Here is a 17,813-nt window from a genome sequence, read left to right on the forward strand (position 1 = left end):
TTACTAGTGAAAATGAGTTACAAGTATTGTATTATTTTAGCTCACTTCCCAAAACCCCAATACACCCAAACTCTCTAAATCACTATAACAAGAGCTTATAAATTCAAGCTCTCTAAACTCTCTCTCAACTGCTAAATTTCTTTCAGAATGGAATGCCTAAGCTCTTCATTTGCACTTCTATTTATAGCAAAATGATGGCCAAGAAAGTCAAAACCGTGTTCATCATTTTCTTCTTTAAACATTTCTTTTTCCATTTTGCTCTTCAAGTATTTCGGCCCATTTTCAATCTTCAAAGTCGTGTGTAAAAAATCTTGTTTATTCAAAGCTTCTAGATGCAGCCAATATTGACATTCTCCCACTTGGAGATTAAATTGAAAATCAATCAATCTCCACACCATCCTTTCTGCTTCGTCATAATCATGTTGCCTACGTTTCTGTTAGGCCACAAGAGGATCTACTCCAGACAAACTTATCAATATTTATCGGCTTGATCAAATCATCTGCTAGGTTCTCCTTCGTATGGATTTTCTGTAAATCCACATTTTCGTCTTCCACTACTTCTCAAACGAAGTGATACTGAACTCCTATGTACTTTGTCCTGGAATGAAAGGCTGGATTCTTTGCAATGTGCAAAGCGCTCTGACTGTCACAAAACACAGAAATTTTCTCTTGTTTGTGCCCGAGCTCCTCCAATAACCTTTGTATCCAAATAGCTTCCTTGTAAGCTTGTGTAGCTACCATGTACTCTGCTTCTGTTGTAGATAAAGCCACAACGGTCTGCAGTTTCGAAACCCAGCTTACAGCTGCTCCTGCAAGTGCAAACACATAACCAGTAGTGAATTTCCTTTTATCAAGGTCTCCTGCAAAATCTGAATCCACATAGCCCCTGACAGTAAACTCTGATCCTCCATAACATAATGCAACATCTGAGGTTCCTTTGATGTATCTCAGAATCCTCTTCACAGCTATCCAATGCTCTCCACCAGGATTCGCCATGTATCGATTGACTACTCCAATGCTTGTGCAATGTCTGGTCTAGTACATATCATAGCGAACATCAAACTTCCCACTGCTGATGCATACGGTACTCGAGACATTTCCTTCCTCTCTGCTTCATTGCTAGGACACATACTTGAGGATAATTTGAAATTAACAGGAAGTGGGGTAGAAATTGACTTACAATCTTGCATGTTGAAGCGTCGCAAGATTTTCTTCAAGTAATTCTTCTGAGAAAGCCAAATCTTCCTATTATTTCTGTCTCAGTGAATTTGCATCTCTAGAATCTTGTTTGCTGGTCCCAAGTCTTTCATTTCAAACTCCCTAGCCAACTGTGCCTTCAATTCTTGGACTCGATCTTTGTTGGGACTTGCTACCAACATGTCATCCACATACAACAGCAAAATGATAAAATCATTATCTTCAAACCTCTTATAATATGCACAATGGTCTGAACTGAGTCTGTTGTATCCAAGGCTCATAATGAAGGAATCAAATCTCTTATACCAACACCTCGGTGCCTGTTTGAGACCGTATAGAGATTTGTTCAACCTGCAGACCAAGTTCTCTTTTCCTGTTTCTGCAAAACCTTCTAGTTGGAGCATATATATTTCTTCTTCAAGTTCTCCATGAAAAAATGCAGTTTTCACATCTAACTGCTCAAGATGTAAGTCAAATGTAGCACACATCGCCAAGACTACTCTGACTGTTGTGAGTCGAACCACCGGTGAAAATATCTCGTTGAAGTCAATACCTTCTTTCTGAGCATATCCTTTCACCACCAATCTCGCATGATACCGCTCCACTGGGTCATTGCCATCACGTTTGATCTTGTAGACCCATTTGTTTCCAATGGCTTTTCTACCACGTGGTAGTGGTACAAGTTCTCATGTCTTGTTCTTGTGTAGAGCTTCAATTTCTTCTTGCATTGCTGTCATCCACAAAGCAACATCTGAGCTGTTTAAAGATTCATGGAAAATTGAAGGCTCTCCATCCTCTGTTAGAAGATAGTACGCAACATTGATTTCTATGACATACTCCGAGTGCCACGTTGGCGGTCGTCTCTCACGAGTTGATCGACAAACTTCTGGAGCCTCGGACTCGACTGGTTCTTGTTCTTCGTGCTCTGGTGCTGCTTTAGAAGAATTTAAATTTTCTGGATTATTTTCGACATATACCGGCACAATCTCTGACTTTTCTTTTGCAGTGCCATCATCCTCATCTCTCCTTTGCAGTTGATCTTTTATAAAGATAACATTTCTGCTGATGACGATCTTGTGTGCAGTGGGGTCCCACAGACGGTACCCCTTTACTCCATCAGCATACCCCAAGAAGATACATCTTATAGATTTTGGATCCAGCTTTGTTCTTTCTTGGGCATTGTACATCACATACACAGGACATCCAAATGCATGTAGGTAGGAATAATCAGCTGGCTTTCCAGTCCACATCTCCATCGCTGTCTTCAGCCCAATAGCTGTAGATGGCGATCGATTTACTATATAACAGGCAGTTTTGGCTGCTTCTGCCCAGAATAAATTGGGTAGACCAGCAGTCCTTAACATAGCTCTTATCCATTCTGTAAGAGTTCTATTCATCCACTCTGCCACTCCATTTTATTGAGGAGTGTATGCCACCGTGAACTGCCTCTGAATACCTTCTTGCTTACAGAAAGCAAAAAACTCGCCGTTTGTATACTCTCCACCATTATCTGTCCTCAAGCACTTGATCTTTTTACCAGATTCAAGTTCCACCCGCGCTTTGTATTCTTTAAACACTAGAAATACATCTGACTTTTTCTTAATTGGATACACCCAACATCTTCTGGAATAATCATCAATGAAAGTCACCATGTACTTTGCACCTCCCATGGATATATCCGGTGATTCCCAAACATCAGAATGAATCAAGTCTAGAATGCATTTACTTCTAGCAATAGATCTACTGAATTTTAATTTATATTGCTTACTTATAACACAATGCTCGTAAAATGGTAAACTTACCGATTTGAGCCCTAGGAGCAATTTTTGCTCAGAGAGAATCTTCAAACCTTGTTCTGACATGTGGCCAAGTTTGAGATGCCACATCATCATTGACTCTTCTCCATTTGACGCGACACACGCATCAGCCTCCTATAGTGTTTCTCCTTTAAGCATGAATAGATTAGCACCGATCTTTTCTGCCTTCATCAATACAAGCGTGCCTTTAACGATCTTCATAATTTCATTCTCCACATAAGTTTTGTACCCATGACTATCCATTTGTCCCAAAAACAATAGATTTTTCTTCAGGCCGTTGACATGTCGTACCTCCCCAATTATGTGAATTGTACCATCAAATATTTTTATTTTGATAGTACCAATACCAGCGATCTCCAAGGCATGATCATCTCCCATATATACAAATCCTCCTGAGATAAGTTTATATGTGTGGAACCATTCTCTCCGAGAGGTCATGTGCTAAGTAGCTCCTGAGTCTATAAGCCAAACATCAGATAGTCGTTTTCTGCCTTCTGAAATAGTTATTGCCTCGCTGTAGAGAATTTCACCATCATCTGAGGTACTTGCTACACACCCCTGAGCATTTGATGACTCAGGCTCTTTGCCCTCTCTTCTCTTCTGGTTACTCCAACACTCTTTCTTGACGTGCCCTTTCTTGCCACAGTTGTAACATTTAACATTCTTCTTACTTTTGGATTTTGATCTACCATGATTGTGACTCCCACTGAGACCACGTTCTGTTGATCTCTCTCTCGTCATCGATAGCGCCTCCGCTTGCTGTGAACTTGTTTGTCTGTTTTCCTTATTTTTTATCCTACTCTCCTCATTTAATACGGAGGCTGCAACATCGTCGAAAACTAGACTCTCCACTGGATTGTTGTTCGTCAGGTTGATGATGAGTTGATCATACGAATCTGGTAGACTTTGAAGTAGAAGCTCTGCACGTTCATTCTCCTCTATATTATGACCCAACGTTGTGAGTTGTGAAAATAGAGTCTTCAAGGTGTTAATGTGGTCGGTCACCATTGTAAATTCCGCCATTCGAAGAGTACAAAGTTTTCTCTTCAAGAAGATTTTGTTGTGTAGTGACTTGGCCTCGTACAATTTTGTGAGAGTATCTCATATTTCCTTCGCTGTATTTTTCTCTGTCACACTGGATAATACTCCGTCTGCAAGCGCCAAGTGTAGATCAGAAATTGCGTTGCCGTCTACCTCATTCCACTTGTCATCAATTATCTCCATGGGTCTTTCTCCAATTGCTGCCAAGCAATTATTTTTCCTCAATACAGCTTTCATCTTCATTTTCCACAACGAAAAATTATTTCCGTTAAATTTCTCAATTTCATACTTTGCCGTCATTTTGTTGATAAATACTGCACACAAGCTAATATACCACCTTGAATAGTTGTGAGTATGTGTGAGAATGCACACCAAGAAAGTTCCCAGGAAAGACTAGAGGGGTCACAATGGTCCCACTTAAAATCCAGACTCCTTAAGCTCTTATCGCCTTTGTGACATAACTTTCCTAGACATGTACAAAACCACACAGTTGCTTTACTCACACCACTATTCCCTGCTTTGCACCGCCAAATTCTTGGATCGCTCCCACCGTTTCTTGTGAATAGTACCGTATACGTGAACAGTACCCCTTACGTGAACAGTACCCGACTCTAAAAATACAACCAATAGCTCTGATACCACTGTTAGGAAATTGGTGGGTGAAGCAGGATCGCAACTAAGTTGAAATTGTAAGAAAATAAAGAACAAGCACAATAGAGGACACCAGAAATTACGTGGTTCGGCTTTTAGCCTATATCCACGGGCGAAGATAGAAGGAAATATTTTACTAGTGAAAAGGAATTACAAGTATTGTAGTATTTTAGCTCACTTCCCAAAACTCTAATACACCCAAACTCTCTAAATCACTATAACAAGAGCTTATAAATTCAAGCTCTCTAAACTCTCTCTCAACTGCCAAATTGCTCTCTGAATGGAATGAATTTGCTCATTCTCTTCGTTTCTATTTATAGAGAAAGCTTTGGCACTATTCATCAATTATATATTATTTTTTTCTTCTTTTTCTTCTTTCTCTTATCAAAGCCGTGTGCTTCTTTTTCTTTCAAACTTGCTACAAAATTCTTCTTCTTTGAACAAAATTATTGCTGACCATCTAGATGGCTGCTTTATACCATCTAGATGGCCACTTTATTTGACAAAATCAACGGACTTCCCACTATTATACGAAAAAGGTCACATGGCTTTGCTCGGTTAGCTTAACATTGATGTCATCAATTCTCTCTCGTATTTAACCAATATTTATAAATAAATAAAAAACTATTTTAAAGCCATGGTTCTTGAAAATCAAACCACCCTTGTTGCATGCCGCAATTGGTGCCTCAAAAATAATGGCAAACATCTGAAAATAAAGAGTAACATGAAATCCATGTCCATGTGATGCTTATCTTGATGCAATAAATGCAGAATTTGATGGAAGATGAGATATCAGCTTTGCGGCCACTATTTTCAAGGTTGGCCAGATAATTGGAAATTGCAATTTGGAGTGGCCGCTATCATATGTAGTTGCTTGTAGTTAATATTCGTACTTAATACAAATTCAAGTTCCAATGCGTCAGCACAGTCTGAGAACGAATGAAGATTACCTGTGTGTGTAGATAGTATAATTACATGTCGGTGGTACAGAACAAGACCAATATTCTTCTGAGCACTGAATTATAAAATTGTACAATGGCACAGTCAGGACTCTCGATATACATATCTGGATTTAGAACGAGGTGATCAATCTACATATTCTCAAATATTTAAAATTAATTAATAAATCAACTCTCATATATAATGTACACGAGAAAATTTGTATCCTCAATCTCAAGAATGAACGAGAAGCCCACAATTACTCAACAATGTGTTGTTTTCTTGTATGTATGTGTTAGTTTAATATTATATTAATAGGCTTACTATTGTTTTTTGCATACTCTTAAATATGTACATATCATCTTTCATTTTCAAACTGAAAGAGCATGTAAAGGGAAAGTGACTTGTGTGATATACAGGAATAAGCTCTGTTACTATACTTGTAACGATATTCATTTAAACAACCAAGATGTAATCTCTCAGTTGAAATATTTCCTTTAGACTTATTGAAGAAAATCAGTAACAGTATTTTTTAAATAATTTATTTAGCAAACCTCTGCTGTAATTCTGTACAAGAGAGTTAATTAACTACATAAACACACTAATTAAGAAAAGAAATGGCACCTAATTTGGGGATTTGGAATTAGTGTTGCATCGGCTCTGTGCTCGTGTTTTTAGAAAATTGTGATTGCTAGTTATTGCATAAGAAAGAATATATATGAGATAAAATTTAGCGGTACATTGTTTTAAATACACGTATCGCACAAGAGAATGTCACTAATTACTTCCTAATACGCTAATCATTAAAATTTAAGCACAAGTAAGAAATTATTTACGTACAATTTTTTTTTTTAAAAAAAAGAGAAAATAGCTAACTGCTAGTTGTCAAAATTGTCGATAGGATTGCTAAATATTGTGTTCAGGGGTAATTAATGTAACCTGGAAGTGAGATCAATGAAATCAACTTCTTGCATGCAATTTTGAGGCATCCGATTGGATGATTGAAGCCAAACTCTTCCTCCACCCTGTTAAGCAAGTCAACTAAACTACTCCATAAAGTGTCAGTCATTTTCCTCTCTTGCAAGCTAAAGTCCAATTTAGTATTAAGGTGTTATGCTCGACTATCAGCCAATTTTTATTGGCCGCAGATGCGACGAGATGTACAGCAACATGTTCGAGAATGTTTAATTTGTCAGCAAACTAAACCAGAAAATTTTTGTTCCAAAGGGCTTTTACAACCATTGCCGATACCATCAAAAGTTTGGGAAGATATTTTCATAGATTTCATTACTTCTTACCACAATCAAATGGTAAGATAGTTATTTGGGTTATTGTTGATAGATTGTCTAAGTATGGTCATTTCTATGCCTTGCCTGAAGGAGTTACCGCACCAAAATTAGCTGAATATTTTGTTCGCGAGTATGTTTGACTTCATGGATTTCCTAGATCAATTGTTACTGATTGTGACCCTCTGTTTATTAGTGAATTTTGGCGAGAACTATTTAAATTGCAGGGAACGGAGTTACGGCCTAACACTGCTTATCACCCGCAAACTGACGGACAAATGGAAGTGGTCAACCATTGTCTCGAGACATACTTGCGAGTATTTACTGGGGACTATCCAAATAGATGGTTTGCTGCTTTACCATGGGCAGAATATTGGTACAATACCAGTACACACAGTTCTACTGGGTTTTCACCATTCCAAGTTGTTTATGGCAGGCCTCCACCACCTCTTGTAGTATACTCCAGTGAAGACATCCCCATTGATTCTTTAAACTCTGCATTGTTGGATAGAGAAGCTCTATTAGCTATTGTCAAGCTGAATCTTCAGAGAGCACAGGAAAGACTACGCACCCAAGCAAATTGTCATCGTCGCGATAAGGAGTTTGAGGTTGGTAACTGGGTTTATGTTAAGCTCCAACCTTACCGACAGTCTTCTATTGCTCACCACCTAAGTAACAAGCTTTCCAAGAAGTATTATGGTCCTTACCAAATAACTGCAAGGGTTGGAAAGGTTGCATGTCGCTTATTGTTACCCCCTGAATCTCGTATCCACCCTGTGTTCCACATTTCAGTCCTCAAGCTATGTCCAAATCCTGCTGAAGCTATTCCCACTCACCCACCACCAACTGCAGAATCTTATTCCATACCCCTACGCATTTTAGACCAGCGAACTGTCAAGGCAAATAAGCAAAAGGTTCAGCAAGTCTTAGTGCAGTGGTCTAACACCACATCTGATGAAGCTACATGGGAAAATTGGGAACCTTTCCACGCCACTTTTCCTCAGTTTAGCCTTGAGGACAAGGCTCCTTTCCATGGGGATGGTAATGATACAACCACTGCACAGCCGGTTGCTTGAGCTAGGCCCAAGAGACAGCCCAAAATTCCCTTCAAGCTTCAAGATTTTGTTCTTGAATGATGGTGCAACCGATTACAGCACTTAGATATTCTTAAGATATTATTCTGAATTTGTTATTTGCTTATTATTGCAATTCTGTTTTGCTGTGCTGTCAAGTTTGTTAGAGAGAATATTCTTAGCTGATTCTACAATTTGTCTGTAGCTCTCTTGAAGAAGTATTTAAAGAAATGAATGAATGAGAAAAGGCAGCTCCTTTAAATCCAAAATACAATTCCTCTGTTCCTCTCCTCTCTACTCTCTATTCTTTCTAATTCTGGAGGACTCCACCCTCTAAAGTGGAAACTAAATTCCCGAACTTGCTGCAGCTACCTTCTTTTGCATCAGGGTGAACCTACATATTGAGAAAACTAAACTGAAACCAAAATTAGCGTTCATACACCAGTTGGTAGGAAACTGATATGTCTGGGACCTATATATCCAGAGCAGCCAACAGCAAATTCAGTAATATACATGGCTTTGCTTAAGAATGCAAAAACTCATTGGTCACATGCACTTGTCAATTTCGGCCATCAAATTTCGTTATTTCAGTGTACGGCCGCCCGGTTTTAGTCTTCAATTTTTTCAACATAAGGGCTTTTGCATTAGAAGTTTGTAGACCATATAGATAGCTTAATGAGCGAAGCCATGTGAACTCTCAGGTGGCGGGGCCTCTCAGAATAGTCGTCAGCCACTCTGCTGAGACCACACATAACAATAAGGGATCGTTCATTCTATCCCCAGATTCTTATAAATTGTTCAAAAGTCTCCAGGCTTCTCACTACAGACTACAATTCATAAACAAGTACTACTTCAACAGCTTTCATTCCAAATTCTGTATCCGGCTCCGCTGTTTCACTGTTTTTCTTTTCTTCTTTTTCACATCAATTTCTAGAATGGGTATCCGTTTGCCATCAGTGATCCAGAATGCCAAGCAAATTCTGAAGAAGCATAATAATCATGCTCTTAGTAGAAACCAACCAGCTGAAGTTCCAAAAGGCCACATTGCAGTTTATGTTGGAGAGATGGAAAGAAAAAAATTTGTGGTTCCCATTTCTTACTTGAACCACCCTTTATTTGCTGACTTGCTTAAAAAGGCAGAGGAAGAGTTTGGCTTCAACCATCCAATGGGGGGTCTCACAGTTCCATGCAAGGAAGATGATTTTATTGATCTCACTTACAGGTTACATAAGCAAGTTTGAAAAGCTAGCTAGCCGCAATATGTGAGTGGCAGAGAATTAAACGTCTAACTTATCTCCCCATTGAAAGATATATAAATAATTTTTTTTTAATAGATGCCTCATTGTAATTAGTGGGTTTTCTTTTAAGATAGCTGTGGTTTAAAAGGTATAACATTTTAATTTTAAAAACATGGCAGTTTAATTATATGACTTGAACCAACAAAGTGTTGGCTCCACTGCCAATGGAGTCCCCTTAAGTAGCTTGACTGGGTTTGCCCCCCAGTTCAAGTCGTAGGGAAGTCGCTTTTATTGAGAGAACATGTGCCTCCCGGTTCGAGCGGGGATTTCTAATTTAGGTTGTGGTATGGGCTTAAAGGTGCATCCTATAGTTGGGACCCTCCCCAGGATACCTCGTGGTTAAGACAAAAAAAAAATTATATGACTTGAGCTTAAACTCTAATTATGTATGAATTTAAAAGATTTTATTTGTTAAGGTCACTAATCTATCGATAGATTTTTTAATTAATTATGTACATTTAATGGATTGGAAAGCGTATAACAAGACGATATTATGAAAATCATAAGGGCCAAGGAGATAATTAAGGTGACTGCTGGCCACGGTAAAAGCTGAAGGATGGGGAGGAATATCGTCCTTACAGTTTTCATAAACTCCGAACAAGAGGTTACATGTAACTCTGCATATTACATGCATTCAGAACTTGGGAAAGTTAGTTCAATAAATCAACTGATGTTGATCCGATTTTAAGATGTAGTTCCAGACCTTGACTCTACAGATAACGTATTAGTTGAACCACTTGACACAAAACATTGAAGACACATTAATACTTAAGGACAAGTATTATAGCACTCAGCAGTTCATCAAGCTAGATGTACAGATGCTCTCTGTATGCCAAAATCCAGCCTTAGACTGTTATGGTTATGTTTTGTACTACCCACAGTATACTATCAGCACACAGGTCATCTTCATTCCATGTAGACATGTACCGACATTTTGGAACCAGAAATAAAGAAAATTACAAAGGAATATGATATTGGTCGGTCCAATTTGCGATTTCAAATCTGTCCATCGCCCAAAATGGTGGCCCCAAGGCTGATTTATATCATTTTCATTTCTACATTTGTGTAAACCCAGATAAGCACCCACATGGCTTTGTTACTCTTCAATGTCAATCATTATGTGACTTGTGTCATCATTTTTGAGGCAACAATTGCAGCAAGTGGGGTCTGTAATTTTATGAACCATGCATGACTTCAAAGGAAAAGAAAAATGTGGACCTGTTGCATCATAAAATAGTGGATAAATATGAGTGAGAATGATGACATCAATGTTGGGCCAACTGAGCAAACCCCCATGTGAATTTGGACTTAATTTTGCTTGCTCACTACATGATATTTTAATTTATTGGCTTTATATACTGGAAAAATATGGCACCCCACTCTTCATAACACTATAAATATAACACAAGATAAGCCTTCAAGCTCCAAGCTATCTTCACACTTCCTCACCTACTCGATTTTGCCAATAATTCCTAGTTTCTTTGAATTCTTTGATTGTTTTTATCTTTAAATTAAATCATGGGTATCCGTCTGCCATCAGTGATTCTTAGTAATGCAAAGCAAGTTCTAAAATTGCAAAATAACGCTAAAAATCAATGTGGTGTTCCAAAAGGCCATGTAGCAGTGTACGTTGGAGAACTTGAGAAGAAGCGATTTGTGGTTCCATTAACATACGTGAGTCATCCTCCATTCGTTGATTTACTTAAAAGGGCTGAGGAAGAGTTCGGATTCCATCATCCAATGGGTGCTCTAACAATTCCATGCAGAGAAGATGCCTTCATCAGTATCACTTCTCAATTGAATGCCTTGTGATCTGTGGTGAAGATTAAAACTAAGAACAGCAATCTTCTACAGTTTTGACACACTCCTTTTTTTTACTTTTATTAATCCTAATTAGTGGAGTTGGAAATGTCAGTTAATTTGAGCTGACTTTGTTTATAATATCGGTCTTGTAATAACAAGTGCGTAAATCAATTGGCATGACGCTGTTCTAACTTAATTAAGGTCATCGGTAAGAGGCTTTGGATTGCAATTGCGTTAACTATTTATTGGGAGAACTTTACTGTCCAAGTGGCTCTACTCGAACTTGAATTAGTCGGGATTAAATGTGATTTTTGGATACTAGATGATTTGATATACTAAAAAAAAATAGTCATGTAAATTTCATGAAAATGAGAAATGAAAGATTCTTTTTGCTTTTCATATCTTCTGTATGCCAGGCTTCATATCAGCTTATTAAGTAATTGAGATAGTTTTGTAATAATTCTATCGTATTTTAGTCGAGCTTAAAGACAAGATCTTTTGTTCAATTCCCTTTTGTATGCCAACTGCTAAGCTCTATTTCAATTATCCAAAAAATTTTCAGCCCACTTTCCTACTATTGTCGTTCGATTCATTTAGGGCTTCTCGTCTCCGTCCGTCCATGTTTTACATGAGAAAATCTATTGAGATTTTTAAAATATGTTTTCATATTTTTCATATTTCAATAACCTACATTATATATCTAATCCATATTTTTCATTTTTTAAGCAATATTTTTTTTATTAGGCCTACTATTGACTCAATGCATATATACAGTGGTGGATTTAGGCACCCATAATGGGCTGATTATATCCAACTTGAAAAATAAGTTTGACATTGTATAATTTATTTAAAAATCTTATAAGATAAACTTAGTGTTTTACTTAAATCCTGATGACATAAGTTGTAACTTATTCAAATAAACTCTAAGAAGTTTATTTGAATTAGACTACACTTATTATACTATATAAGTACTACATGGGCGAGTGAAAATAAGTACAATAAAAATAAGAGTAACATCAAAAGGAGAGCGAGAGAAAAAAAGAAAAAGAAAAACAAGACAAGGGATTTTTCAACTTTATAATTGTTCGCCGACCATCAGAGACATATTCTCGTTACAATTTATTCTCGAAAGTTCCTAACAATCCATTCTTAGAGATAGAAAGAAATATGTTATTTGTTGCTTAGATTTGTGACGATTTGTTACAACATCAACCAACATTGGTACGACTTTGATTGATAAAATAAAATTTCTTGATTGATTTCCAAAATCAACATACCCTGTCTATATTAGCGGGTTTAATTATATGCAATTGGTTGACACTTACTTATATTAAGCATTTCTTTAATTATGTTCTTGACATCAAAACTATATTAAATTTCAATTAAAATATGTATTTTAGTAATAATATATAGTTAGGATTCTAACTTCGCTCGTACTTCTATATTTATTAACCACTGGTTACTTAGAGGAAGAGAATCCTATTCTTTTGTCACTTAGGGAAAGTATAAAATCATAATTCTGCTTGGAGAGCATATATTATAATTAAAAGCAAAGAGAATGATAAACAAATGTGGTCAAAATTATGGCGAACTATTTAAAGTAAATTATTATTGTTGTTGTTGTTGCTTTAACATTTGGTTTTAAAGGTGATTTTGTTTTTTTTTTTTTAACTTTGAGAGAAATAGTAAAGTACAGTTCGGTGTTTCGCTTTGGATTCATCCAACTCGATTTCTTAAATAAATAAAGAATCCAAATTCGCGTCTTGAAGCAGCACCCAGCAGACGACGCCGCGCGAATCCTTATCATTCATCTTCTCCACATTTCTCAGCTCTCGTAAGTTTAGATTTTTTTTTTTCATATGCTCTTTAGTTTTTTTTTTAATTAAGCATTTTATTTTAAATGGAGTTAATTAAGAATGATTTTAGAGTACTTAGTTCAAATAATGATTTGGGTTTAAAGGAAATTTTAAGTTTTTAAGTGAAATTGATTTGGTAAATTGTGCTCCCATTGTTATTTTGGGGTCTTGATGAATTTTAGGAAAATTAACATTGAATTTGTTTATTATTAAAATTTCTAATTTGTTTGGAAGAGTGAATCTTACTTGGGGAAATTGAAATTAATTAATTCATATATTTATTTATTTTCAGTGTACTAAAATGGATGCTGAGAGTGTGGGTGATCACTCAAACTGTGGGGATACTCTCTACATACCAGTGGTAGCTCATGACCATAAGCAACATAAGAGTTGAGAATTCGATATGTTAGATGATGCTCTCGATTTTTACAAGTATGCTAATGAGGCTGGCTTTAAAGTCCGAATTAATTCTAGCCGGAAAAATTAGAGTGAGTGATGACATAATAAGGAAGGAATATGTGTGCTTTAAAGAAGGAAAAAGAAGACGAGGAATATGTGTGCCTTAAAGAAGGAAAAAGAAGACGAGGAATATGTGTGCCTTAAAGAAGGAAAAACAAGACGATCCAATGTCTTTGAGCATAAGAGGCGTCGGGTTATAATACGAGCTGGTTGTGGTGCAAAAATAGCAGTGGTCAAATCCAAGTTGGGTAAATATGTAGTCGGTTTATTTGTTGAGGGGCAGAATCGCTCATTGTCAACAGCTCAGAAGGTACACCTATTGAGGTCTCACCAGTCAGTGTCGACTGCTCAGAAATGCTTAAGTCAACGATTTGCTGCAGCAAACATACCAACACTTAAGCTAGTCTTGTTGAAGTACAGGATGGGGGCTTACAAAAGATGGGATATGTAGATAACGACTTTTATAATAATGGTAGAAATTTTCGGAATGAAATGAAGGGACATCACACAGATTTGTTGTATGAGCACTTTTGGTCTGAGAAGGAAAAAAACTCTTGATCTCTTTTCAATATCAAATCTGGAAATAATAATCAAATAATGCATTGCTTCTGGGCTGATCTAATTTGTAGTAGGGCATACAAATTTTACAGTGATGTGATTGTGTTTGATACTGCGTACAACACCAACCGACATGTTATGGTTTTTGCATCTTTCATTGGGGCAAATAACCATGGTCAAACTGTTGTTTTTGGTTGTGCTTTACTGAGTGATGAGTCTACAAAATCATTTATTTGGTTGTTTGAGCAGTTTAAGGAGGCCATGCCTGGTGATGACCCAAAAATCATTATTACTGATCGGGATTCAGCAATGGCAAAAGCTATATCTCAAGCTTTTCCACACTCTTTTCATACATTTTGCAGTGGCACAAATTGAACAATTTTTTTCAGAAAGAATAAATACTTTGGTCTACAGAGCATATTTTAAGCATTTTCGGAAGTGCATTTGTGAATCAACTACTGTGGAAGAGTTTGATGCAATGTGGAAGGATGTTATAAATAAGACAAGATTAACCGAAAATGAGTGACTACAGGGAGTGTATGAAATCAGATCAAAATGGGTGCCTGCATATGTGAACCACATGTTTTCAGCTGGGATGTCAAGCAACCAGCAAGCTGAAACAAATCATGCATTCTTCAAGAGGTATGTACTTAAAAAAAATTCACTGCTTGATTTTGTTTTTCGATTTAATAAAGTACTTTCATGAAAACGCTATGAGGAGTTGATTGCTGATAACAAAGATATTAATGAAAGGCCAATGTTTCAATTAACACTAAAGATGGAGAAGCAAATGTATGACATTTATACACGAGAGAATTTTTATAAGTTTCAAGATGAGTTATGGAATAGCCTGTTACATGTGACTAAGCTTGTTAGAGAAAATGAAAATTGTTGGGTGTATAATGTTGTGAATCAAAAAGATGGTGTTCGGAACATCTTTGAAGTAGTTCATGACAAAGATTCAGATATTTTTCCATGTACTTGCATGAAATTCGAATCTGAAGGTATTCTGTGTATACACATTTTAGTGCTGTTCAACAAATTACAAATTTGTTCCATGTCTCATGCTTATATTTTGAAGAGATGGACTAAAGCCGCCAAACTTGAGAGGGTTGTAGATGATGATGGCCTTGAAATAAATGATTGTTCAGACAGTTCGCTTTCATTCAGGAGGAATAAGTTATTTCAGCTGGCTTCAAACGTGATTGATAAAGTTGTTTTTAGTGAAGAGGCATCTAAAATCTTTACTGACGCCTTAGAAGGTCTACTTGAAAAAATTAAGTCAGTCATGAGTGGCTGTGATAGTGAAGGAGATTCAGAAAAGAATAGTTCTGTTCAACAACCAGACTTTGACGAACCACTTCAAGTCAGGGCTAAAGGAAGTGGCAAAAGACTTAAGAGGAGGAATCGAAAAAGCAAAGGACATTAGGACAATGTGAAAGACAAAGGTAGGCATTGCAATGGATGTGGTCAAGTTGGTCAATCATGCAATAAAAGAAACCGTCCCCTGCTCATCAAGAGGTAAATATGTCTCTTCATTTTTATTAGGTGTATCATGACCTTCACTTTGTCTCATTTTTTAATAAGATGTTGGGCTTTATGATGCAGATCTGTGGGGATTAAAGAAACTAATATGAATTTATCTGATTCAGATAAAGGTAACTAATCATCGATAGGTAATTTGTTTTCATTGAAGCATGACTTCATTTAGACAATTTAATTTTTCAATATTAATTTCCATTACTTTTTTGAAAGAAAATTAATTTCCATTCATCAATCTGTGCTTAACTATTTCTTTTTCTTTTTTCTTTTCGACTTGTAACAGGTGGATAACTCTTGATGTTGCAGTTAGTGTATTTTTAATATGGTATTATACTCTAGTTTGTTAAGACGAGAAATCATTAGCTTCACTTTCTGGTTTAGGTTTATTTGATGTCAAAGTTTGTAATATGCACTCCAGTCTGATGCAATGGGAACTCGTTTTTTTTTTCTCCTTTTATGGATTCAATGTTTACTTTTGTTAGAGCTTTCTTTTTTAGTTAAGTTGTTAACATCCACTGGCTTGCAATTTTTGCAATTTTAAGAACACACTTGTACATGTTACTTGATGAATTCAGGTGGGAGATGAAGAAATTCATGCCTGTAATTGCTGAATTTTTTTTTTAATTCATGCCTTTCTGAATGCTGCCCACAAATGGGAAAATTATTTACACATCATTTTCTATTTCTCGCTTCAAAAAGGAAGAGAAAATAGCTAGCGAGCTTGTTCAGGAATAATCTAACCTAGAAGTGATGAGGTCAGTGGAATCATCTTCGTGGCATGGAATTTAAGACCCCCATGGGATGATTGTAGCCAAACTTGTCCTCTGCCCTGCTAAGCAAGTCAGCAAATAAAGGGTGGTGCAAGAAAGAAAGGGCAGCAACAAATCTATTTCTTTCCCATCTCTCCAATACATACTGCAATAGTGGCATTTGGAAACTTCAGTTGCTTGCCTAGTAAGGATCAGTTTGGTAATACAATAGTTTTTAAAATAATTGTTATTAGTTATATTATAAAAATAATTAGTTATGAAATAAATCAGTGAAACATTTTGTACAATTTATTTTTAAAATTGCTGTGAATCCTAAAAATAGTTGTATATGTTTTGTAAATCTTGCTCTTAAAATGTTACAAGAATATTAATAATTGAATTGGACATAATGTTGAATAAAAAAATCATTTACATATTTACAAACATATGTATAATATTTTTTATTATGTATATATAATAATTGATAATTAAAATAAATATTTTATACTATTAGTTTTATTTTTTTTATTTTGTTATCTCAATATAGTTTGTAATAATAATAATAATCTTTTTTAAAGTTAATAATTTTATTTCCTTATTAATAACAATAATTTTGAATTTTTAAAATGTATATAAGGATATATATAGAATTATATTAAGTATAAAATTGAATCTTAAAATCAAGTTTTAAAAAGCTACTTCTTCCCTAATTTCAAAATCTATTGTAGGATGAGATAATTTTGGCAAAACTGATTTTAAAAAAAATTTAATAAATACTAAAAATTAGTTTTCAACTTTTCAAAATTATTTTTGAGCCTAAAAAAACCAATCATTAACGAGCCTTAACAGGATACACTATCCAAATTGGTCTTGAACCAACCCCGCACTAGGTGCCTACCAAATAATCTCGTACACAATGAAATAAATTAAGTGTACTGGTCAAACACAAACTGACTTGGCGTAAAAATATTGGGTGAATCAAAATATTAGAACGCCCACATAATTTATTTTCATGAATAATGCTAAAGAAACTAAAGGATGACAAACTGATGATAAAATGAATTATAATATCGTAAAGTGTTATGTGATTGTTTTAACATTTTTTTTTTCTAAAGCTGTGTAGTTTTACAATTAATTATGTCTTCCTTCTATGTTAATTTTTCTATCTAGATGTCGGTGCTCTATTTTCATTTGCTTTTAGATCTATCGTTCAAATTAGCCTTGACCGGCCTACTTGAGATAAATTAAGTGTATACTGGTCAATCACGAATTGAGTTGGCTTAATAGAAACATCACAAAGTCTATATAATTTATTTTATTTTATTTTTTTTTAAGGACACTTATATTCTTAACATTTGAGAAAATGATTATGTAGAATTCCTAAATTCTCATTAAAGAGATATCAAGACCCCTGTCGGCTATAATACCCTTTGGCTTCATTAACAAAATAATTGACTCTAATATTTTACAATCTATTAGATAATTTTTTATATTAATTAAATTTTATAACAAATAGAAACATAATATTAAAAAATATATATTAA

General features: G+C 35.6%; 2 protein-coding genes and 1 long non-coding RNA gene across 5 annotated transcripts; all 3 read left to right on the forward strand.

The window, feature by feature from the left end:
- The first annotated feature begins 8,939 nt into the window (after positions 1 to 8,939).
- Positions 8,940 to 9,245, forward strand: LOC102617845 (auxin-responsive protein SAUR21-like). Its single transcript, XM_052432604.1, has one exon. The coding sequence runs from the start codon at positions 8,940 to 8,942 to the stop codon at positions 9,243 to 9,245; it is 306 nt and encodes a 101-aa protein (XP_052288564.1).
- Positions 9,246 to 10,733: 1,488 nt separating this feature from the next.
- On the forward strand, positions 10,734 to 11,498 carry LOC107174951 (auxin-responsive protein SAUR21-like). The gene has a single exon (XM_025094070.2). The coding sequence runs from the start codon at positions 10,821 to 10,823 to the stop codon at positions 11,112 to 11,114; it is 294 nt and encodes a 97-aa protein (XP_024949838.2). The 5' UTR covers positions 10,734 to 10,820; the 3' UTR covers positions 11,115 to 11,498.
- A 1,104-nt stretch (positions 11,499 to 12,602) lies between these two features.
- LOC102617467 (uncharacterized) lies at positions 12,603 to 16,124 on the forward strand. 3 transcript variants are annotated; one of them, XR_008051311.1, is made up of 5 exons: positions 12,606 to 12,939; positions 13,254 to 14,620; positions 15,060 to 15,499; positions 15,587 to 15,654; positions 15,804 to 16,124. It is a non-coding gene; the product is annotated as an uncharacterized LOC102617467 (long non-coding RNA). The 3 variants fall into 3 exon arrangements; XR_372704.4 differs by having other exon boundaries at positions 12,603 to 12,939; positions 13,254 to 15,499; XR_008051312.1 differs by having other exon boundaries at positions 12,603 to 12,939; positions 13,254 to 15,499; positions 15,587 to 15,636.
- Positions 16,125 to 17,813: the final 1,689 nt, after the last annotated feature.

Source organism: Citrus sinensis, chromosome 8 (genome assembly GCF_022201045.2).
Source record: "Citrus sinensis cultivar Valencia sweet orange chromosome 8, DVS_A1.0, whole genome shotgun sequence".
Lineage (NCBI taxonomy): Eukaryota > Viridiplantae > Streptophyta > Magnoliopsida > Sapindales > Rutaceae > Citrus > Citrus sinensis.

Bases quoted from the DNA above. Each gene is read 5' to 3' on its own strand.
- LOC102617845 (XM_052432604.1), top strand. From the start codon at position 8,940: ATGGGTATCCGTTTGCCATCAGTGATCCAGAATGCCAAGCAAATTCTG.
- LOC107174951 (XM_025094070.2), top strand. From the start codon at position 10,821: ATGGGTATCCGTCTGCCATCAGTGATTCTTAGTAATGCAAAGCAAGTT.